General features: G+C 41.0%; 1 protein-coding gene across 3 annotated transcripts in view; it reads left to right on the top strand.

Annotated features, from left to right (window-relative positions):
* The window catches only part of HECW1 (HECT, C2 and WW domain containing E3 ubiquitin protein ligase 1), a 479,331-nt gene that overhangs the window by 384,014 nt on the left and 69,802 nt on the right, over nt 1-25,515 (top strand). For all 3 annotated transcript variants that reach the window (XM_024991127.2, XM_003585989.6, XM_024991128.2), the window contains exons 15-19: nt 6,198-6,332; nt 15,000-15,105; nt 15,995-16,091; nt 22,525-22,608; nt 23,006-23,115. In XM_024991127.2, coding sequence (XP_024846895.1) covers nt 6,198-6,332; nt 15,000-15,105; nt 15,995-16,091; nt 22,525-22,608; nt 23,006-23,115 — 532 coding nt within the window. The remainder of the gene's footprint in view (nt 1-6,197; nt 6,333-14,999; nt 15,106-15,994; nt 16,092-22,524; nt 22,609-23,005; nt 23,116-25,515) is intronic.

The following is a 25,515-nucleotide window of genomic DNA, read 5'->3' as shown; positions in this document are numbered from 1 at the left end:
CTTGGGGGTGAGGCAGAGGAGAGAATGAGGACTTATTTCTTTTAATGGGACCATAGTTTCAGTTTTGGAAAGTGAAAAAGTTTAGGAAATGAATAGTGGTGATGACCACACAACAATGAGAATGCACTTAATGCCTCTAAATTGTGCATATAAAAAATAACTAAGATGGCAGATTTTATATGATTTTTAATAAAAATATACTCTTATTTATTTTTAATTGAAGTATAATTCAAATATAATATTAGTTTCAGGTATACAGCATGCTGCTGCTGCTGCTAAATCGCTTCAGTCGTGTCTGACTCTGTGCGACCCAATTGATGGCAGCCCACCAGGCTCCCCTGTCCCTGGGGTTCTCCAGGCAAGAACACTGGAGTGGGTTGCCATTTCCTTCTCCAATGCATGAAAGTGAAAAGTGAAAGTCAAGTCGCTCAGTCCTGTCCGACTCTTAGTGACCCCATGGACTGCAGCCCACCAGGCTCCTCCATGCATGGTATTTTCCAGGCAAAAGTACTGGAGTGGGGTGCCATTGCCTTCTCCGGTATACAGCATAGTGATGCAGTATTTTTATAGATTATACTCCATCTCCCATTATCATAAAATAACAGATATTTCTCTGTGTCATACAATATATCCTTGTTGATTATTCATTTTATACATAGTAGATTATTTCTTTTAATCCCATTCCCCTATCTTGCCACTCCCCCCTTCCTTATCACCACTGGCAACCAAAACAAAAGCATATTTGTTTTCTGTGTCTGAGAGTCTATGTCTGCTTATATTCACTAATTAGTTTTATTTTTTAGATTCCACATATAAGTGATAACATACCTCACATATATAACAGTATTTTTTTCTCTCTCTGACTTACCTCACTAAGGATAATAACCTCTGTATCCATCCATGTTGTTGCAAATGTCAGAATTTCTTTCTTTTTATGGCTGAGTAGTATTCCAGTGTGTGTGTGTGTGTGTGCGCGTGCGCACGTGCACACGTGTATGTGTGATGTGTGTATACCACATCTCCTTTATCCGTGCATCTATTGACAGACACTTAGGCTGTTTCCATATCTTACCTATTGTAAATAATGCTGCTGTGAACATTGGGGTGCATGTATCTTTTGAATTAATATTTTCAATTTGCTTTGGATATATGCCCAGGACTGGAATTGCTGGATCATATGATAGTTCTATTTTTAGTTTTTTGAGGAACCTCCATTCTGTTTTCACAGTAGCTGCACGAATTTATGTTCCTATCAACAATATACTAGGGTCCTCTTTTCTCCATGTCCTCACCATAATTTGTTGTTTGTAGACTTTTTGTGGAGAAGGAAATGGCAATCCACTCCAGTATTCTTGCCTGGGAAATCCCAAGGACAGAGAAGCCTGGTGGGGCTACAATCCAGGGCACTGCAAAGAATCTGACGTGACTGAAGCAACTTAGCACAGCTCAGACCCTTTGACATTAGCCATTCTGACAAGAGTGAGGTGACATGTCTCATTATGGTTTTGACTTACACTTTTCTGGTGATTAACAGTGTTGAGCTTATTGGCCATCTGTACATCTTTTTTGGAAAAACATCTACTCAGATCTTATGCCCATTTTTTAATCAGATTCATTGAGCTGTATGAACTATTTATATATTTTGGATATTAAGCTCTTATCGGTCATATCATTTGCAAATATTTTCTCCCATTCAGTAGGCTGTCTTTTTATTTTATCAATGGTTTCCTTTGCTGTGCAGTAGCTTTTAAGTTTAATTCAGTTCAGTTCAGTTCAGTCGCTCAGTTGTGTCCGACTCTTTGTGACCCCATGAATCGCAGCACGCCAGGCCTCCCTGTCCATCACCAACTCCCGGAGTTCACTCAAACTCATGTCCATCGAGACGGTGATGCCATCCAGCCATCTCATCCTCTGTCATCCCCTTCTCCTCTTGCCCCCAATCCCTCCCAGCATCAGAGTCTTTTCCAATGAGTCAACTCTTTGCATGAGGTGGCCAAAGTATTGGAGTTTCAGCTTCAGCATCAGTCCTTCCAATGAACACGCAGAACTGATCTCCTTAGGATGGACTGGTTGGATCTCCTTGCAGTCCAAGGGACTCTCAAGAGTCTTCTCCAACACCACAGTTCAAAAGCATCAATTCTTTGGTGCTCAGCTTTCTTCACAGTCCAACTCTCACATCCATACATGACCACTGGAAACACCATAGCCTTGACTAGACGGACCTTTGTTGGCAAAGTAATGTCTCTGCTTTTGAATTACAACTTCACATTGTACCAAAATAATTTTCAGAAACAATTCACCAAAAATAAAGCTAGTAAAATATAATTAAGCATTTGACTGATCTATAACTAGATACAAATAATTGAAAGATTTGTATACATAGGAGTAAAAAAAATGCTGTGTATTAGAAAACAAAGCAAATAAAAATCAAAAGCAATTTGAAGACACGTGAGTAAGCACATTTAAAATAAAGAAAACCTTAACATCCCAACAACAAAAAAGGGAACAGGCAAAGTAGACAGTACTCCAGTGAAGAAATTGAACAGTAAACCTAGGAGAAAATGTTTGGCTTCCCTTATAATTAATCATTATTTGCCATTCAGCATTTCTAAGAGTTCTTTCCAGTACTCAGCATCAGTAAAGTCCATAAAAAGAGTTCATGGACTTTCGGTAAGATGATAAATCTGTACTATTCTCATGAAGATAGTTTGTTGATATGGATCAATAAATGTATAATGTTTTCCTAACTTTTAACCCAGTAATTAAGTCAACCTTTAGGAATTTATACTAAAAGTTACCACATATACATATATATATAACCCATTTAACTTTAATTTGTAAACTTAAAAAGGCATATAATTGAATAATAAAAATCTGCTTTTACTCTATATTAATTTAGCTTGTATTTGTGTGTTTAAAATCCCATGTAAGCATGTTAATGTTGGGTTTTTTCACTCACACTTCATACTTATATGAATTCTTTACTAATATTTTTTAATGTCATAGTCATCACTTTTTGAGAATCTAACATAATGTTTCAGGGGACATCATTTCAGTCCCCTGCATGTTGTTGGACATACAGCCCTTTTTGAGTCTGTGTGGGATGCTGTCCTGGGAAATTTTATTAACAGCCACAGATACCAACTCACATGATCCTCAGAAAGTTATTTACCTTTGTCCTGTGGGGAGTATTTTGATCTCCATTATGAAACAACTCCCTGTATGACATAGAGGGAGTTTTATAGAGATCTTTAAAAGACTCATATACAATAACATCTAATACTCAAAATTATAAGCTCATGTTCACCCAAGAATAATTTCTAAATCTGTATATAATTTCTTGGACTACTTATGTCAGATGACACCTAAACATATCTAAAATGAACACTGATTGAGGTAAATTAGGCAAAGATATTGATACCAAATATTACCTTTTGTTCAAAAGAGAGTATTTGAAAGATTATTTTCTAGTACAGAAGTTTTTATTTAAAAAAATAAGTATTCCTTTTTTGTGAAGGGTAACTAATTTTAGATTTAAAGAATGTCATTTGTTAAATATTGGAACATACACACTAATCAGACATGCCTCAAAGGCTTTGTGTACAGAAGTATTTATTGAAGCATTATTTTAAACCAGTAAAAAAAAAAATTTAAGTGTCCCGTGATAGAGGTTACCAAAGCTAATTGTTATGTATCTTACAAACAGCAGTGAATAGAAGAGAAGTGAAGGGCAAAGGAGAAAAGGAAATATATACCCATTTGAATGCAGAGTTCCAAAGAATAGCAAGGAGAGATAAGAAAGGCTTCCTCAGTGATCAATGCAAAGAAATAGAGGAAAATAATAGAATGGGAAAGACTAGATATCTCTTCAAGAAAATTAGAGATACCAAGGGAATATTTCATGCAAAGATGGGCAAAATAAAAGACAGAGATGGTAGGGACCTAACAGAAGCAGAACATATTAAGAAGAGGTGGCAAGAATACACAGAGGAACTCTACAAAAAAGATCTTCACAACCCAGATAATCATGATGGTGTGATCACCAACCTAGAGCCAGACATCCTGGAATGCAAGGTCAAGTGGGCCTTTGGAAGCATCACTACAAACAAAGCTAGTGGAGGTGATGGAATTCCAGTTGAGCTATTTCAAATCCTAAAAGATGATGCTGTGAAAGTGCTGCACTCAATATGCCAGCAAATGTGGAAAACTCAGCAGTGGCCACAGAACTGGAAAAGATCAGTTTTCATTCTAATCCCAAAGGAAGGCAATGCCAAAGAATGCTCAAACTACTGCACAATTGCATTCATCTCACACACTAGTAAAGTAATGCTCAAAATTCTTCAAGCCAAGCTTCAACAATACATGAACCATGAACTTCCAGATGTTCAAGCTGGTTTTAGAAAAGGTGGAGGAACCAGAGATCAAATTGCCAACTTTCATTGGATCATCAGAAAAGCAAGAGAGTTCCAGAAAAACTTCTGCTTTATTGACTATGCCAAAGCCTTTGACTGTGTGGATCACCACAAACTGTGAAAAATTCTGAAAGAGATGGGAATACCAGACCACCTGACCGGCCTCTTGAGATATCTGTATGCAGGTCAGGAAGCAACAGTTAGAACTGGACATGGAACAGACTGGTTTCAAATAGGAAAAGGAGTACGTCAAGGCTGTATATTGTCGCCCTGCTTATTTAACTTATATTCAGAGTACATCATGAGAAACGCTGGGCTGGAGGAAGCACAAGCTGGAATCAAGATTGCTGGGAGAAATATCAATAACCTTAGATATGCAGATGACACTACCCTTATGGCAGAAAACAAAGAAGAACTAAAAAGCCTCTTGATGAAAGTGAAAGAGGAGAGTGAAAAAGTTGGTTTAAAACTCAACATTCAGAAAACTAAGATCATGGCATCTGGTCCCATCACTTCATGGCAAATAGATGGGGAAACAGTAGAAACAATGACAGACTATTTTTTTGAGCTCCAAAATCACTGCAGATGGTGACTGCAGCCATGAAATTGAAAGATGCTTTGCTCCTTGAAAGAAAAGTTATGACCAACCTAGACAGCATTTTAAAAAGCAGAGATGTTACTTTGCCAACAAAGGTCTGTCTAGTCAAAGCTATGGTTTTTCCAATAGTCATGTATGGATGTGAGAGTTGGACTGTGAAGAAAGCTGAGTGCTGAAGAATTGATGCTTTTGAACTGTGGTATTGAAGACTCTTGAGAGTCCCTTGGACTGCAAGGAGATCCAACCAGTTCCTAAAGGAAATCAGTCCTGAATATTCATTGGAAGGACTGATGCTGAAACTGAAACTCCAATACTTTGGCCCCCTGCTGCAAAGAACTGACTCATTTAAAAAGACCCTGATGCTGGGAAAAATTGAAGGCAGGAGGAGAAGGGGACAACAGAGGATGAGATGGTTGGATGGCATCACCGACTCAATGGACATGAGTTTGAGTAAACTCCAGGAGTTGGTGATGGACAGGGAGGCCTGGCGTGCTATAGCCCATGGGGTCACAAAAAGTCAGACACAACTGAGTGACTGAACTAACTGAACCGATCCATCAAACTGAACACCATATACTCAATAAAATTCTGTGTTAAAAGAATATTTAATAACTTAGAGAAATGCTCATAAAATAATAGGTGAAAAAATCTTATATAACAAAATTGTAGGTGCTGATGTTAGGAAAATAGATGTATATTTGCATAGAAGAGAAAACAAAAAAAAAATCATGAAAACATTTTGTTGATTACCTTTAGACTGTAATGTTTGGTATGACTTTTAGTTATCTTCTTTGTACCTTTTTATCCTTTTTAAGTTATTTCTCAATGAAACTATATTAATTCTATAATCAAAAAAGGGCATTTATTTTAAAAATAAACTAAATGCTCTCCAAATAATTAATTACTAGAATGACTTATCCTTCAAAGGATCTGTTTCTCTTATATTCCATGGTAAGATGTTACAATTGCTCCTCTGTAACTCACACCCAATAAAGTGTTTATCAGTGACTGGGGGCTTCACTGAACTCCTGAGCGTGCAAAAGCAGAGGCATCTCCCATCTAGTTCTGAGTAGATGAAAAGGAGGGGCAAACATAAACCTGATGACTGAGCCCTGGAGTGCTCCTGGGGATCACTCACTTCACTTGGCTGCTTCTCACATGTATGTTCTTTCCTGGTCTGTCTGTAGTCTTTCTTCGTGGACCACAACAGTCGAGCTACCACTTTTATTGACCCCCGAATCCCTCTTCAGAACGGTCGTCTTCCCAACCATCTGACTCATCGACAGCATCTCCAGAGGCTCCGAAGTTACAGTGCTGGAGAGGTAACACCTCCTCTGCCCCTGCCCTCCCATTCACAGGACCACAGGGTCAGCCTGTCCTGGTGGGGCCAGGATCTAGAGTTGCCTTTTCCCCCAGGGGCGGGGCCAAATCCATATGCTCTTTAGTAGGGAGGCTGATGACTCGAGGCACCCACTTCGTGTCCTGGACCCATCCTCAGATTGCTGTCCTTCTGCCTTTCCTTTTTTCCTACACAGTCATGTTACTGAAAAATCCATCTAGTTTAAAGAAAACTGAAAATACAGCATCAAGACATCCCTATACTTACGGCTGATAATGGTGTTTCCTCAGCCCACTGGTCACGTGTGAATTCTTAAATGATGGTAGAACTACTAGGCAGCATATGACTGTTTTAAACTTCTCCCGTTCCCTAGATTTTGGACAAGACTTCATTCATGGACTGAAAACTGGGGAAATGAACTGGGCCACATGAATACTCTGTTCCCACTCTACCATCTGCCCTTCCCTGCTTTATATGTTCTTTCACTCAACATGATTGATTACCTTCTGCTGGGCCATGAAAGGCTGCCCCCTTTCTTAAGCATCAGGTTCCTTGCCTTTCTGAATTCCTTTTTCTATATCCCATATCCTTTCCTGTTCTCCCTTCTTGAACCAAAATTCAAAACATAGCTTTTTTCCCATTGCTAATTAGTTCCCTACAATAATATGAGCAAATCTCTTTTTTATGTTCTGACATTTCCCAAGTATCTATACCTTCTTTTCATGGAAACCACCAAGGTCTCAGATGATACAGGCTCTGAGAACCATTCCCAATAAGAGTAGAGTTAGATTATAATGAGGTAAAAAAAAAAATGGAAAAAGTACTGTAGAAAGAAAAAAACATATATATGGTCCCACAGAGAGTCATTCCAGGGAGAGCCACAGTGGACATCTCTAGAGGCAGAAAATAACCATTCACCTGTCAGCCTCTAGAGAGCAAACATGAGTCTCAAGGGAAGAGCTTGTTTTAATGAAAGCTTAGTATAAAAGAAAAAAACCTTTACTAGTTTTTCAGGACACTCATCTGTATACACTGAGAAATGTAACTATTTCTAACCAGGGGCACTCACAATTTAAAGCCAGTGTGATAAATTGAATTTTTCTTTCATGGAGTCATCTTAAGTATCATTGTTTTAGGGTACTATTGAAAGCATGTTAACTCTTACTGCATATACATAAAATGTGTATGTGACCATGCATAAGGGAGTATTATACACTCCCCAGGGGTTATGTGGGTGTCAGGACCCTCCAGATTCCAGGCACTCAACAGTTGACACATTCACAGGCTACAGAAAGCCGTGCCCCAACTTCTCAGCTCAGCACATATAGTCCCTCTCCCTTTTATAACACTTCAGAAATCACAAGATGTATTGTCTTGATATGATAATGGGTAAATTCAGAACTCTGCATCAACTTGAATATGCCATTTTAATCTATTTTAAATGTCCAAGCTCTTTAATATTATTAAGGTGAATTTCAGTATTAACATAGAGCATCATAGCATATGATAAAAGAAGCTCAGTACTGCCAGACAGATTCAGATTCACCACGGTCAATTTAAAAAAAAAAAGCCAATTACTCAGTGAAACCCCTAAACATATAAATCTATCACATATATATGAAGTTAACCTGAAAATATAAATTTTAAAACCTTCCAGTTGAAAGAACAAGATTAAAATCATGAGCATCACTTTACCTGTTCCAAAACATTTCCTTGATGTTATTGACTAGCCCAAACACAGCCACACTGAATATCAATGTTAATAAAAAAGTGCCATCTGCATCAGCCAAGAAAGACCAACACGTGATGAGAAAAGGGTGTCAACCATCTGTATACTTCCTAATTCATTCACTCTCCGATTAACTGTCCATCAGGTTTTTAAGCCACTGTCATCCCTATGCCCAGTCTCTCTCTGTTGGTAGCTTTGCAGTGACACAAGGGAGAACCAAGAGGGAAGCTGGGAGGCAGAGAATACCTGATCCAGAGGCAGCACACCAGGGAAAACAGGGACTCGGCCTCTATGAAAGCAAATACCTGATTCCTCCTACTGTGAGAACACAGCCTACGGTGTGAGGAGTCAGGAAGACCTCAGTGTAAAAACCGAGGGGGTGGTGGAAATGTTCCTTGTATTTGCTCTAATATCATTTTGTTTCACAAATATTGATGAAGTACAGGGTTTGCTCTGAACACTGTGAAATGCAAAGATGTGTGAGATATGACCCCTGCCCTGGAGAACTGTGTACTCTATTTCTGAAGCCAGGCCAGAAACATACAGAGTTAAGTAACAAAAGAAATTAGAATATGGTTGAGGGCCAAGAGAGCCGTTAGGACAAATGCCACAGAAGTTCAAAGGAGGCCAAGAAAATGTTTGTTTTAAAAGAAGGTGCTTGACCTAAACCTAGAGAAATTGGTAAAGCCTAGCAAGTACAAAGGCAGAGAAAGGGCAGCCCCCACAGAGAACATAGCTGAAGGATAAGGAGCCAAGATGGGGTTGAGAAAGCTCTGAAGAAAGACAGGGAATAAATAGTTCAGTGTGACCAGAATAGTAAGTCTCCACTTGGTTTTTGTTTCGAAATTTGGAAAGCTTTGAATGCCACATGAGTTAGGACTTTTATAAAAAGTCCTTGGAATGAATTTGAGAAGAATAATATGATGATTTATATGTTAAAATGGGCTTTTAGAGATCAGTTCACCCACTGTTTCACAAAAGGGGAAGATTATTAGCAATTTGGGGTGACAGTTCTCTGAAGTGTAGAATCATTCCTTGTCATTGCAGGGTCTCTTCTCCTGGTCCCATTCATTAAATTTCAGGAGTGTCAGTTACTATGACAACAGAAACAAAAACCAAAACACCCTTGTGCTTAGTTGCTCGGTCGTGTCCGACTCTTTGTGACCCCATGGACTGTAGCCCACCAGGCTTGCTCCTCTGTCCATGGGATTCTCCAGACAAGAATACTGGAGTGGGTTGCCATGTCGTCCTCCAGCAGATCTTTCCGACTCAGGGATTGAACCCTGGTCTCCTGCATTGCAGGTGGATTCTTTACCTGCTGAGCCAGAGAAGCATCTCCATTAAGCGTCTCCAGACACTCCTAGGTGGTAATTTCACTCTGGTTAATCATCATATTTCACAATCAAGTAAACTGAAGTATCAAGAACTCAAGTCACCCAGGGAGTTCAGAACTGCAGTTCAGATTTCTCAACTCCCAGTCCAGTGTAAACTCATATTTTTAAAGGAGACAGTGACAGCCAAGAAGAGATGGGATTGTGGCACAGGAGGATGTGAGAAAGGCCATGAGAGGCCACTGCCACATATAGGTGATGAGGCCCTAAATTGGGGTGACAAACAACACAACCTCAGGGGAGTCAAAGGGTGTGTAGAAGGGAGACTTGAGACTTGGGTCAGCAGATCGAAGTCCCATCTCTGGCCTCTCTGCAGAAGTGCTCTGGGTCATTGCACCTTCCTTCCCTTTCCGTGGTCTCAGTTTCCCCATCTGTAAACAGAGACAAGGAACTGGGATGGCCACTAAAGTCCCCTTCAGCTCTATGATTCTCAGCATCTGTGAGGCTAGACAAACAGTCCCATGAATGACTCCCAGATAAGATAAGCAGTAAAGCCAGGTGGGGAGGCTGGCAGGTGTGCCTTTATATAAGTCGATGATGAGGATGGAAACAGCAGGAGAGCCAATTAGAAATGACAGCTAAGCAGTCAGAAAGATGAGACTTAGGAATATCAATGAAGTATTTCCATAATCCATGATTTTTCTGTGTCACCTTTCATGGGCAATAGGGGATTCACTCTAGGTGTTTCTTAGACCTCAGCTTTGGGAATCAATATTTTCTGTTCACCTTCATGAGCCATTTCTTGAGTGTTGTTCAGGGGTTGATTTTTTTTATCCATTGTACTTAAGGACAGAATTAAAATCAGTTTACAAAGTCAAGATCCTAGATGGTAAAAATTCCCCTCAAAACCCCAACAATAGGTTATTAGTAGAGGCACTGCTCAACGTCTTTTTAGCCTTTACCTCACCTGAAAATTGTTGAGGCAGTTTCCTGAAAGCAGTTAATATGAGGAATATAGGATTCTATGCATAAAAAGATCATTCTTTGACTTTTTCTTAATTAATTTTTACTGGAGTATAGCTCATGATTTGACTCTTTCACATGCATTTTAATACAGTGGCACATCCATCTGCAATATATTTAAGTGCCAACAAAACAGGCTTTATCACTTCCATAGTGTCCAGATGGAATTGGGCATGGATAAGTGGAAAAGAGCAGATCAAGATCCCATGTCTCTATCAATAAGGAAATCACTGGAGGTCAGCTTTGCTTGTTTATACTGCAGTTTGCAATGTAAATTACCATTAATAAGGAAGGATAACAGACCACACAATGTTTGTTTCTTTCACCATCTTATCTTGGTCAAGTAAGAGAAGTCATTAGTCATAGAACATTTCTGGAAGGGTACATATAAAAATGCTTAACAGTAATTGCCTCAAGTAAAGGACAGGAGTCTGACAGGAAAGAGAAATTGACTTTTCACTCTCAAAGCAGAAGTCACTGTGAATCATACTTTGCAGTGAGCTGCTTTTATGATGAAAGTCATTGTATCAACTCTAATGACAGAGGTCATCATGCTGGAAACTGGCCTTTGGGGAGGGTAACTTTTGCACAGCTTCTTAAAATTGGGAATTTTCCTCTTGATTCCATGTAACCTATACTTGATTACAAGTTTCTTTGGAAGTTTGTAAAATCCAGATAACCTATGAAAGTACACTTTTGAATTAAAAGTGGTATCTAATGAGTGTAGAAAATATAGGCACAGAAGGAAAAGAAATCAAAAGGCTGGTATAGGCCTCCATCTGGAGAAAATTCCTGGTACACAATGAAGTAAAACAGCTGACTTGTATTGTCTATGTTTTTGTATCTTCCTTTACCATTATAGCGCATTGTAGATAGTTTCCACCATTAAAATTCTTCTGTACTTTATTCTATGGATTGCCATAATTTAATTCAAAACTTTCTCTTGTACATTATGTTTGTTGCCCACTTTTTGCCATTAGAAATATGTTGAAAAACCTCATAGATCACTCTTATTTCTGTATAGTTCTGCAAACGTTGTTAATGATCTACTTTTAGAATACAAAAAGAATCTAGAGATGAACATAATTTCATTACTTGGGCTTTTCCTCTGAACTTGCAATTTTTATCACCAGGTCTCCAGCATTTTTGAGACAGCATTAGCTGATGATGAACCCAAATTTAGTCTAAAACCTGCAGTTTTCAATCACAGATTTTTTTTAAAAAAACACCAGTTTACATTTCCAAATTGTAACACAGAAGAGAAGCTTGTTTTCCAGTTGCTGGAAACTTATTTTCTGAGTATATCTATTCTGTTTTGTCTGGAAAGCTAAATGTTTGAAATTTGTATATTTGCAATTATGATTAAAGCTATCTCAACATCAAAAGGAAAAGAAATCTAAAAAGCAGTCATGTGGGGCTCTCTTCTCCCTCCCTCCCCTGGCCCTGTGTCTCTCCTCGCCCCTCTTTCTCCTTCTCTCCCACCTTCTCCCCCTCCCTCCCCACCCTCTCTCTCCCTCCTTCTCCTTTCTCCCCTCCGCCCTCTCTTTCTATATCTCTCTCTGTGTGCTTGCACACACAGGCACCCCTACCTGAGAAACTCAGTGACCCAAAAAGTGTCCAAAAGTGTCAAATTCTGGGAATTTCAGGGAGTCATATAATCTTGGTTTTAAAAGGAAAAGTCATTCCTTTCAATATTTTAAATAGTTAGGAAAGCAAATGTCAGCATCGTGTTTTCAGTGAGATCCAAATTAGTCACCCAGTTGATGGCAGGCTTCCCTCCATGGACCACTTGTTACCACTTTTGGGCCACCTTTGCGACAGTGATAGTAAAGGACAGGAGAGCCTATGGTGCAGTCCACGGGGCCACAAAGAGTTGGACACAACTTAGCAACTGAACAACAACTGAACCACAAGGATCCCAGCACGTACCAAGTTCTATGAAATCTTAGAATATTAGAGTCTTTTTTAGCTCTGCCTAAAATTGTTTCCATCCCTGTAAATTCCTGGCCCCTAGTTGGAGAAGCACATTTCTATTTAATGCTATCATCCTCCAGTTCTCTCATCTGGAGTCCATCCAGTACCACTCTACAGTCACCTCCTTTTTCCTCGGCCGATGTTGCCATGGCTCAGGATTCCACAAGCCTCACCGCTCCCCAGTATTGTTTCCTCTGTCTCGCTTATAGTCACGGTGATGCATATCCCTGAGCCAGTCATCTGCCTTCAGAGTAGCTGACCTTCCTCTGGTTCTGCAGTCTTTCAATCTGGCTTGGTTTTGCGGTAAGCAGGTAACCTTAGAAGCAGGAACCATTTTTCCCTAAAGCATTTCTACAACACATGAATTCCTTACAACCCCCCCGTGAAGAGAAGTGAGCCTCTTCCTGCTTCAAAGCCTTGTTTTTCTCCAGGCAAAGTTCAGTGCACAGCCAAGCCTTCTCGAGTTCCATTCTCAGGTCCACCTGCTTTCCCAATTTCTTTCTGTAATTCATCTCTTAGATAGCCTTCAACTGTTTTTGAGATTCCTGTCTTTATAGCATTGCAAATATTTTCAGCACACATTACAGCAGACTGACACAACCCCCTGGAAGGAAAAGAGAGATTTCAGTCCCAGGAAGCTTTTACATATTTATTAATTCATGGAAAGAGAAAAATATGAGACTAAATATGGCATATCAGCCATTAGCAAGCCTTTCTTTCATTACTTTGCATTGTAACCGTTTAACCAGAAAGTGCTGTTACAGAAATTCCAGCATCTAAATCTTGGTAGCTGGCTACACCCTCTGAAGAGAGCTGGGTGCTGATGGCATCAAAGTGAGAAGTCAGCCAGAGTGGCACAAAATCTATTCCCCTTGTCCCTCAAGTGAGACAAGGGCAAGAAGAAGGATCAGGAGAGGAAAAAGATGAATCTGCATCCCTCCTATTCCAGAGGAGCAGTTCAAAGACTGCCACATACAGAGAGTGAACTGGTAGCACATCTCATCTGAAGGATGTTATTCTTGTCTGTGTGAAATATGAAAGTAGAACCTAAAGGAAAACCAACAATTACCATTTCTGTAATTAGGAAGCCCTACATAATCTGCCTTGAAGATTGTCACCTGCAACATTACACAGGGCCTAGTCTAAAGTGACCACTTTTAGACGAACCTGACCTTTCTGGGGTTTATGCCGTAGGAGCTCATCACCTCTCCTGAATTCTGTGTGTGTGAATTCTGGTCTTGGAGAATTTTCTTTCTTCTGTTTGTCTGGATATTTGAGCTCTTTATGAATATCTTCCAATGTCATCTTCAAAATTCTTAAATATTTTAAAGCCTAGTTTGACTTCTTTGTCACATATCATACAGAGAGTCATCTACACCCATCGCCATATATCTGGTGAAAGTACTCCAGTTTGGAAAATCTGTGGTGCCTCCATTCAAATAGCTTACCCTGCAAGGGTCCTTGCAGGAGCAAAATATATATGGAATCATGGTAGAAACTCATTGTTATGCTCTAGAACCTAGGGAATTTATGAAAATTTAAAATCAAGCTAAATTAAAGTTAATCATCACAAATATCAGTTTTAAGCTAAGCAAATTCTCTGTCCCATGAAGTTTTGTCAAAATGTCCAACCCAGAATACTGGTTGCAGGCTAGTAGTATGGGGAATCTAAAAACAATTCTTAACAGTCAAGCATTAGTTAGTATTATGGTTCTATCTCTTCCAGTTAAAAATTTTGGAAAAACTTATTTTCTCTGATCCTCAAATTCCCCATTTGTAAACTGGGGTGAATAACGCTTATCTTGCCAAATTTTGTGAGGATGAGACTGTATAAAGAGTATGCTGCTGCTGCTGCTAAGTCACTTCAGTCGTGTCTGACTCTGTGCGACCCCATAGATGGCAGCCCTCCAGGCTCCCCTGTCCCTGGGATTCTCCAGGCAAGAACACTGGAGTGGGTTTCCATTTCCTTCTCCAGTGCATGAAAGTGGAAAGTAAAAGAGAAAGTGAAGTCGCTCAGTCGTGTCCAACTCTGAGCGACCCCATAGACTGCAGCCTACCAGGCTCTTCCATCCATGGAATTTTCCAGGCGAGTACTGGAGTGGGGTGCCATTGCCTTCTCCTAAATACTGTATAAAGAGTAACCAGTATAATAAATGTGAGAAAAGACGCTAAACAAAGAATGGCCTTTCGAGTATAATAAATACTGTTTAAGACAGCCAGCCCAGGCCACATTTGGTTATGAAGTTCAGTGCTGCCTCTTAGAGATGAAGATCATAGACCTACTTTACTGATAATATTCCCTTTAACATATTTCTGATGAGAAATATTTCTTAGCTTATTGGGTGTATTAATGAGATGAACATTCATGGCATTTGGCATAGTCACTTTCTTAAAAACCACAACACCAACGATTCTACTGAGACATTTTTTTCGAACATGTTAATTTTCTGTCATTTTTGGGATTATAACTTCATTCCTCCTTTCATTTAGGTAATGTTAGGGACTTTTTGCCACTCATATTGAAAAATCAGTATTCAAAGATCATCCAAAATGGATGAGGTTTTTAACACTTACAATTTTATTTTGAAATTAGGCCTCAGAAGTCTCTAGAAACAGAGGAGCCTCTTTACTGGCCAGGCCAGGACACAGCCTAGTAGCTGCTATTCGAAGCCAACACCAACATGACTCATTGCCACTGGGTATGTATCACGCTTGTAAACCCCTGGATAATCAACACCTGTTTTTCTTATTGTGACTCCTTTAATATTCAGGACTCTGTTTCCTTTCTAGTATTGTCTACTCCCCTACCACTGGTTCCCATCTTCCTCTTGCACCTCTTGCCTTTCCCTCCTCCTCACTATGTCCTTCTCTCTTCCCTTCTGTTTCTCTCCCCTCTTCCAGACCCTCATTCCCCTCCTTTTTTATTCTATTCAGTGGTTTGTTAGCTGGGTCCCCGGATAGCATAGCGTAGATAAGGTGACGGATGTGGTTGCTTTTACATGCAGTTTCTCATTTAGACCTCTATTCCCGTGTGTGTATGAGGATAAGCTAGAAGAGGCTCCATTCCTAACTTCAGCTACCTCTTTCCAAAACACTTATATCAAGATGTGAAAGAGTCTACATGGATTTGGATGTTTTCATTATCCCTATTGGGAAACTCAACCAATGGCAGGAGTCATAAGTGCAAGTGCTCAGAAAAAGATTTCTTTGAATTTGCCATAATAACGCTGGCAGAATTATGAGAGAAGTTAGAAGGAGTAGAGTAGAACTCCACTCGTGAAAGACCTATTTTATTCTCTTCCATCTGTTCACAAGGGGGGGTGAGTTAACACCGAGATAAATTCCTGCAATATTAAAGATAATTAACTTAGATCTGGTTTGCTTTGGGTTTGATCATTTAAAAATAGCCAGGCTACTATGTCACAGAAAAAAAAAAGCCCAAGAGCTTACATTTTTTTGATGAGTATGCTCCCTGCCCTTCAGACTCTCCTCCATTAATCCTGGTATCAAGCTGCCATTTTCCAATCATTAGTGAAATCATCTCTGGGCTGGAGACTCAACCACAACTTGCACTTTTGTCTGTTTCAGCATATAACGACAAGATTGTGGCATTTCTTCGCCAGCCAAATATTTTTGAAATGCTGCAAGAGCGCCAGCCAAGCTTGGCAAGAAACCACACACTCAGGTAGGGGCTTGTCTACCACTCTCTAATTCCAGGTCTCTCCCACTGGTTTTCCAGGTGGAACAACCTCTGGGACAGACGGCAGACACTTATGATGTGTTTTATTCATGCATTTAAATTATAACCTAAATACTTAAAATGAAGGATCCAGGGGTTCTGTTGCAATCAGAGATAGCTATCATGTCAGCTTACCAATTATTCACATGATGCTAAAATGCTTTCCATTGATTTGGAGGGAAGCACAGAAAAGGAGCAAAATAACTTTCATCAAAGATTATTTATGTAAAGCACCACATGAATTATTTTATTTAAAGAATATAATTGTTTAAATGTGTACTGGATATTAGATGACTATATTCATAAATGAACAAACAAAAAAGTTTCTTAAGTGTTTTAACTACTTAAACCTTATTGTTCATTAGGGTCATTTTTGAATGAGTGTCTCTGAAACTCTGAGTCACTTCATTTGGAAGGGAAAACCACCCAAAGTGATAAAAAATTATCCTCTGAAGTTAAATCCTACATTCTCACCAAGGTATTAGAGTATGTCTCTCCTTCAGTTTACTACCCAACATTTCAAAAGCTAGAGATGCACGGTAGTTAACTGTGTTCACTGGAAGTTTGAATACTTGCTTTAGCACACAGGGGCCAGCGATGGAGGCATGTCCCTTCATCCTCTACCCTCAGTCTCTTCTTCACTGAAACCAGGTCACAATGTGGGCTCCACTGAGATGCTTCTCTGGACCAGGTAACATGGGCAGGGAGGCAGCTGGTGACCCCCTCTGACTCCAGCTCCCATCTGGTGGTCTTTTGAGTCTGGTGGACAACTGTAATCCTCTACTTTGACCTCCTCAATGAGTCACCAACACCTCAAAATAATCTCTTTGCTATTCAAATCTTTATTAATCCTGCAAGGATGGATCACTCAATGTTCTTTCCCATCCATCACCACCCACTGACACCTGCTTTCCCTGTGGTTTTACTCTACATAAGTTAGAGCCTCCATCCTCCCAAATGCCCATCTCAACTCCTCCCTCTTTCTTCAGCTTCACATCTAAACACTTACCTCCTCACTTTCTTCCAACCCTTCTCTTCTCTCCTCCCTGCATGGCCTATGCTTGGATCATCATCATTTCTCTGCTGGACCTTGCAGGGATCTCTTAGCAGGTATCTGCTTTCACTCTACTATAAACAGCATTACCTCCTTAGATCCCATGCCACCCCATGCCCTTCAATAAAGCTTCCCATGGAGTATCCTTAGGGCTAGCTGCCACAAGGGCACTCTTCTGCAGAACCTCAGAGCAGCTCAGTGTTAGCCACCAGAGTTCTTGGCCTTCCCCAGTCAACAGAAATTGACTAGAGGCCAGACAAGAAATTCAGGCAAGGTCGTATTGGTACCTGCTGCAGCAGAGGGGAGCAAAAAGGAACAACAGGTCGCCTTGCTTGCTCACTCCCCTGGGTGTGGGAGGCTTGGTTTCTTATGTAGGGGGAGGGGAGGGTGTATCCAGGGGTCAGTCCAGAGGGGTGGCTTGGGTGTTTTGCACCTCCCTTTATTTGGTGTTTTGGGCAGAGGGCATGCTCAGTTACCCAGCTTTTGTTTCTGACCCTCTACTTTTGCTTCAGGCTCTTCAAAAGTGGCAGTTGGGTTTTTTGGTCTCTGTATCTGTTGTCCAGAATTTGTCCCAACTGCCCACACACACAGTTATTTCTAGTCCCATACAGTTACATTCTATTCTGTTGTTCAAGGAGAGGTATGTCCAGGGGCAAGCACTTTAGCACGACCACAAAGGGATCCAAGTCCCAGGCCTGTCTCACTGGAAGCCTCTCTGGAATTTAGTCCTCAAGGAAATATGCCACATAATAGCAGGTGGAGTGGCAGTGGTGGATATGTGACTCTATCCTTACTGTCATTAAGGGGGCCAACTGGGATCTTGTTTCAGGCTGGGCTGCTGCCCCTCACCCTCCCTGGGCCCTGATCGGCCCTGCCTTTTCCTTAATCCTGCCGTGGCTGCCCTAGCCAGGCCACTGAGCAGTTCAGGCCAGATTTGTGATTTGGGGACTCATGCCCACTTTATGAGGGTTTCAGAGACAAGTGAAAGAGGCTGTCCATGTAGATCTTCTGCAGTTTTTTCTTCCTCTCCGATACGACAAGACCTTAGTTTCATGGGGGAGGGGGTGGAAATCTGGGTATAGTTTGCGAACTTGTGAAAAATGCATCAACTAATAAAATTGGCTTATTTACATGGGGCCCTTGGGGGGAATTCTTTGTGGGGAGCACTTCAGTTCCTTGTGAAACTCTGAGCTCCTTTTCTAAAAAGGGACTGGTTTTGACGGAACCTTTCTTATACCAGAGGTCATGCTAAGGCAAGTTGTAAGCCCTCTCGTAAGAGTGGAATTCTTTGCAGTTCCACTAGATGCACTGTGGGTGAGTAGATGAACTGTGTTGAGACACTCCTACATCTTTTCTCTCCAGTATTTCAAAATGCATTAACAAATGCTTCCATTTTCATCATTCAATACAAACAATACAAACAAAATACAAACAAACACAATACAAACAAAATAATGCCAAAAAACAAAAACAAAATCTTCTCACCCTTCTCATGGCTCCTGTTGTGTATATAGTAAAGTCAAAATTTCTAAGCACAATTTCCATAGTCCCCTAAGTCAGGCTCTAATCTAACTCTCCATCCTGGGCTAGTTTTTTCTTCCTTCTGGTGTCTTTCACCTCCCTCAAAGGGCCTGTATTTTATCCTACCCCCACCCTTCCTAGAATGGCTTTTCTCTTAAGGGCACTTCAGCCCATTTTAAAGGCTCAAATCAAATGCAAAGATTCAGTGATCTAGGCAGACTTTAGCATTTATTTTGCCTTGCTTTACTAGCATTTGTTTTTGTACTTCTAAGATATTTTTCCTGTATCCGTTGTATTCTGCCACTACTGATGTCTGCCTACAACACCATAAGCTCCTTAAGGCAGGATCTATATCTTCGTCTTTGTACCACTCTCCTGTCAGAGCCTGACCCTCTACTTTGAAGACAGGAAACCATGATCACTTTCACATTGAACTAAAGATCTTTATCTTGAATGAGTGTGACTTCCATTTATTTTCAACTCTGCCCAAGTTTTATTACTGTGCCATGGAAGGCAGGGCCATATTTGGTCAATTCTTGGGCTGCTCTCTGACTCACACTGCATAATAATTTAAGAGAATCTCCAAGGGATTTTCAGAAGCATTGTACTACCTGAAAACTTCCTGATACATCACTGCTCTTGAACATTTTTTACCTTACTGACTCTACCACTAAGTAAGGAATTCGCTGCTTGCTTGTGGGAGAAATGTCAGCTCCCCAAAGGCACTAGAGTCTTATTTAAATCATTTTAAAAGCAATAAAAACAATATTCTGTGAAAATAAAGACTGGAGTATATTTCCCAAGGGAAGTGAAGAGTTTCAGCATTTATATAGCAAACACAATGTGATTTTGTCACATTATAACAAAATCTAAGAAACCTTGAAGGTTCTGTTGCAGTGTTTGTACAATTAAACTTTTCCAGATATAGGGGACATGAAATTAGGGAATGTTGGAATTAGAAAAAGTTTGGAAACTAATGTAGAAACTAATATCCTTCTTAAGGTTAAGGATGCTTCTGAGAATCTGAGGAAAGCTCTTATAGACTCTTCCAAATATAGAAATGTGAATCTTTGCATATAATTTCAAACAGTTAATGGACCCTGAAGGACCTGTAGAGTCCAGATTGGAAATCCAAATAGCTCCTCAAAAATTGAAAACTCAAAGTGACATCAGAAACTGAAATCAAAAAGGCAAAAGGAGAGCAAACGCCCGCTCTTCAAGGGGTCAGGCTTCAAGGATCCAAAAAACGGGGCACTACTCACTGTGACTGGGCCTTTGCCCGCCCCCCTAGCTGTGGTGTGAGGGTGAGTCAACTTGATTTTAAAGGTCCACGAGTTAAAAGGAAAACCTCCTCTCCCCATGATGCTGCCCAAAGGCAGAACTTACTGCTTCCCCTGTGGTCCTCATGAGGGGCCCATGATCCCTGCTTGGTCATTGCTATTCTCAGGGAGCCATGGACCCACTGTCCTCCATTCACAAAGCCAGTTGCTGGGTTAGACGATAGAGGACGAGTTCTCAGAAAACTGAGTTCAGCAGACAGAAGTGAATCATAAGGAAACCACACAGGAAGAGGGAAGATGCAATGGTAGCCATCCTCATTCATTCTTTCTTTCTTCAATGAGTGCTTTTATTGGGCAGGTATTCTGAATCAGGATGGCGCTAGGGCTTCATACCCAGTACTGAAGCAAAACAGACATTGATCTCATGGGACTTATAATCTATTGAGAAAGACAAATGATAGACAGTTGTGACATTTTTAAGCCAAATATATAGCTAAAGATTGTATTATGGGCCACGGAGGACATGATCAGAATTCAGAGATAATGAAAGAGGGGTGTCAAGGATTTCATTGTAGATATTGAGTTTTGAGATCTTTGAGGCCACAAATGAAGATGTCAGGATGTCAAAGAAGCAGGTGGCTCTACTGACCAGAGCTCTGATGGGAACTTTGCACTGGAGAGTTCTTGATGGGATGCAGGCAAGAGAGGCAGATGGCATTCTCACCTTCAGAGATCTCCCCACACCTAGGCCCCAGTGCCTTTGGGCTGGACCCAGGGGCATTTGGAGGCCCCTTAGACTAGTAGATCTGCCTGAGATTTTCACAAACATGACAGAGGGTGTCATGTCCCCTGAAGAGCCACCAAAACTCTCAGAAAACTCTGCTTGGATTTCTGACATGTGGATGTGGTTTGAGTGTGGGGAGCAATGGTAGAACTACTGCAGGGGACGCCTCTTCCCCTGCCTGAGGAAGGCACCCTGCTGCCCTCGTGGACTTGACTCTCTTCGGTCTTCTTTTCCCCAGGAATCCTGGGAATAAAGAGTGTCCCCTAAAATGTTCTCTCCCTTTTTCCCCAGGCAGGAAGACCAGGGGCATACCCAGATATGGGTCTGTTGGGGTAGCAGAGTGACTTGTCCCAGGGACATTGCCATTGGGAGAACACATCAATTTGACAGTCCTTCATGGGACTGAAGTCAGTAAACCAGAGGAGCAGGGTCCACAAGAGTCCTCCAGAGAAGAGGGCTGTTAGGTGGTGTCAGGATTTGAGGACAGCACTCGGGCGCATGTAGTCAAGGACACAGAGACACAGAAGGAGGAGCGGCTGCTGGAGGAGGTGTGGTTCTCACACCCCTGCCCGGGCTTTCACCTGGTCCAATTTCCAAATCCCCCATCAGAGAAGCTACTATGAGCACCCCTGGGTTTTGGAAATAACATTTACCACAACGGTGCTCTATCTATACTGACAGGTTGGACCACAGTGCGTTTCTCTGTTTAATCCTATTTTGTGTATCTTTGTTGAAGCCAAAAAGTTTCTCTTGTCTCCTTAAAAAGTACCCACACCAAAAGGTCAATTTCATTATGTTTTTACCTGAAACAAGCAAGTTATGATGAAGATTTGGATTCACATTATTATAATCAGAGAGAGAAAAAAGTTATATCTGCAGTATTTTTATTAATCTTTTTTTAATCGCCCATTAGAGGAAACTGACTAAAAGGTATACCAGATCACTCTTTATTAATTTCTTACAAGTACATGTGACTCTAAAAGCATCTCAAAATTTTAAACAAAAAAAGTGAAATTAATAAAATATCAATCCTTAAGTCTTCCCAGATTTCTGCTGTATCTCTTTAAGAAAGAGAAAAAACATCTAACTTCTTTGAAGCATGATTACAAGGGATGATTGTTGGCCATAGTGTTTGAAATTTTTGAATATTTGAATGTTAGGAAAACACATTACAAAGTTCATTTGATCAAAAGGAAAAATCCTATTTATCTATAGACTTATTGGAATAACTGCCAGATTGGAGTTGAAGGTTATAAAAAAGTCAGAATGCATGTGTTGTAATTAAACAGAGACAAATTGATGCCTATGCTTGGATTGACGTGGGAGGTTCTCCTGTATTCTGGGGCTGGACCCTCTCTGGACTCAGTATGGACTTAATTCATTTTCCATCAGGCATAAGGTTTCTCAAGAGACGTCCCCTGACTCTTTCCTCCCATGGCTTCTAAAACACCATGGGCTCACAGCGGCCCTTCCCAGCTCCACTCCCAACTGCGTGGCTCTCTAAGGACCCACCAGTGTTGTGCTCCTCAGCTTCTGTCCCCATGTGAGTCTGAGAAATACAGTTCCTAGATAAGCATCCTGGGAGCCTGTGATACGAACCTAAGCTACCTCAAAACACTCTGGACATTAGAACATCACTGTTCAGCCCTACTGAAGGTGAAAAGGGGGTTGGAGAGGGATTCACTCCTTAGCTTTTATGTCCGTGCATAATTCTTATTTTCTTTCCCACATTTATCCTAGGGAGAAAATCCATTACATTCGGACTGAGGGTAATCATGGGCTTGAAAAGTTGTCCTGTGATGCAGATCTAGTCATTTTGCTGAGGTAAGGGGCTGAGCCTGAAACAGTTCTGGAAAAGCAACTGGAGAAACTGCTCTGGGTGGTTCTCCACGACAGCCTGGACTAAAACACCCACTGTTTGTTCTAGAGGAGTCTAGTGGCTGTGACTGAAGTGGGGCACCCGCCTTACACCTGCTGTTCATTTCCTTCTTTACGTGTATGGCTGGGGTATCCTAAGCTACATGTGCTCCTTGATGGAGACCTTGCTGTAGGACTAATTAGGGTTTAAAATAATAGGGAGAGTTTGCATGCAAGGATGTGCCCATCTAAGTGAATCTAAGCGCTTTTGTTGTCTCATGAGAATTGTACCTACTCTTACAGCAATTCGTGAACATTCTCTCATGGACAGAGAACTAACTTAATTGTTTTTTCTACTTTGCAGTCTCTTTGAGGAAGAGATTATGTCCTATGTCCCCCTGCAGGCCGCCTTCCACCCTGGGTACAGCTTCTCTCCCCGCTGCTCACCCTGCTCCTCACCTCAGAACTCCCCAGGTAAAGTGAGGTTTTGGCTCTCTGTCTCCTGCCAGTGACGACCTGTGTTTCCACTGGATGAAGCTGCCCCCTCTCCCTTATTTCCTCTCAATTTTCTGATCGTACGCACACTAAGTTGGGTGTTGACACCTTGCCACCTGTTTTAGTAATGCCCCCAAGCTATTACGTGTTTTGCATTTTTAAATGATTTGGAAACATTTATTGTGAAACTAATATTTCATGATCGGAGAAGGCGATGACACCCCACTCCAGTACTCTTGCCTGGAAAATCCCATGGACGGAGGAGCCCGGTAGGCTGCAGTTCTTGGGGCTGCTTAGAGTCAGACACGACTGAGCGACTTCACTTTCATTTTTCACCTTCATGCATTGGAGAAGGAAATGGCAACCTACTCCAGTATTCTTGCCTGGAGAATCCCAGGGAAGGGAAGGGGGAGCCTGGTGGGCTGCTGTCTATGGGGTCGCACAGAGTCGGACACGACTGAAGCGACTTAGCAGCAGCAGCAGCAGCAATATTTCATGGTATGAAAATTATAATGAAATTCATGCTTCATTGTCTATCAATAAGATTTACTGAAACCCAGTGACACCTGTTTATATATTTTTTTCTCATTTAAATTATTTATTTTAATTGGAGGCTAATTACTTTACAGTATTGTGGTGGTTTTTGCCATATATTGACATGAATGTTTATATATTTTTGTGGCAACTTTCATGCTACAAACAGCAGAGCTGAGTAGTAGTAACAGACACCACAGGACCCCCAACATCTAAAATATTTGCTATCTGGCTCTTTACCAACAAAGTCTGTGGGCCCCTGCTCTAAATTGCTGGTTTTTTCTAAAGCATATTCTCAAAGCATTTAAAAGGGAAGAGCTCTTTCTAGAACACTCTGCCTTATGAATCACAATGTTATTAGTTACCAATTTGAGTATTTTTTTGTTAAGCTGTAAAGGAGTTGCTAGGTTCCATACTAACTAGGGACCACCTTTATATCCCCATGAAGATGTCTAAGAATTTTTAAATATGATATGAAATCGTTCCCCTAAAGTTTTCTTAGAATGAATTTACTCATGATACTCTTTGTGGGTATTTTCCATTCCAAATGAGGAAGTGTATATTGAACTGTTTAGCGAAAAGAGAAGCTATTATTTCCTGGGTTCATCAAGATAATTAGCTTAAGACAAATTAATACTCCCAAACAAGATCCAGATATTGAAAAATTTTCCCCTATTGTCTTGATTTGCAGTGTCATGTTGTCATGGATGTTTGTGGTAAACTCAAATTTATTTTTATAACTTTAAAATTTAGTAAAGGAAGTTAGTTTTGAAAAATCTAGTAACTTCCTAACTCATAACCTCTAAAGTCAGAGTTCAAACTTTGCTTTTGAAGCCAGTGGGGAAATGGAGAAGAGAAACCGAATTTAGCAATATGCTGTGTCCCCCAGAAGGGATGTCTCACTCAGCTTGTGTCACTCAATACTGCCATAGGTCTAGAATATCTCAGTTCAGTTCAATTGCTCAGTCATGTCCGACTCTTTGCGAACCCAGGGACTGCAGCGTGCCAGGCTCCCCTGTCCATCACCAATGCCCAGAGTTTACTCAAGCTCACGTCCATCAAGTCAGTGATGCCATCCAATCATCTCGTCCTCTGTCATCCCCTTCTCCTCCTGCCTTCAGTCTTTCCCAGCATCAGGGTCTTTTCCAAGGAGTCAGTTCTTAAAACTGGAATACCTTTTTCTTTGGTGCACCCCCATCATGTCATTCAGAACTATCTCCCAGAGGTAGTTTTGCTAATCCTAAAATCTGTTTTTAAGTCAGTATCTCTTTGTTATCCCTTCTTCCACAAGTGTATCAGTGGCATTGTTGAGGAAATGTTCCATGAGTGCTCCCTCTGACATACAGTATAACTAAGATGACATGCTTGGGAAAAGGAGGACCGGGAGCTTTGTCAGAGGCAGCATCAGCACAATCAGTTGCTTCTGGTGTGCACGGGATGACTTACTTCTGGAGAGCAGAGCATTCCCATTTAGGGGACTTGTGTGTCTGCATGATGTTTGGTCCCAGTCTGAAAATGTGTCTATGTGTATGCATTCTAAGTCGTGTCTGACTTTGCAACCTCATGGACTGTAGCCAGCCAGGTTCCTCTGTCCATGAGATTCTCTAGATAAGAATACTGAAGTGGGTTGCCATGCCCTCCTTTAGGGGATCTTCCTGACCCAGGGATCAAACCCATGTCTCTTAGGTCTCCTGCATTGGCAGGTGGGTTCTTTACCACACAGCCACCTGGGAAGCCCCAAATTGTCTACACTTTGGTCCAAACTTCCAACACTAGAGTATGGTTTTGACATCATTACATGGTGAAGATACCATCTTGCAAATAGAAAAACTAAGGGAGTATAAA

The sequence above is a fragment of the Bos taurus genome, chromosome 4, assembly GCF_002263795.3.
Source record: "Bos taurus isolate L1 Dominette 01449 registration number 42190680 breed Hereford chromosome 4, ARS-UCD2.0, whole genome shotgun sequence".
NCBI classification, from domain to species: domain Eukaryota; kingdom Metazoa; phylum Chordata; class Mammalia; order Artiodactyla; family Bovidae; genus Bos; species Bos taurus.
Note: the sequence above shows the minus strand (reverse complement) of the source record. Positions and strands in the feature narration are given on the sequence as shown.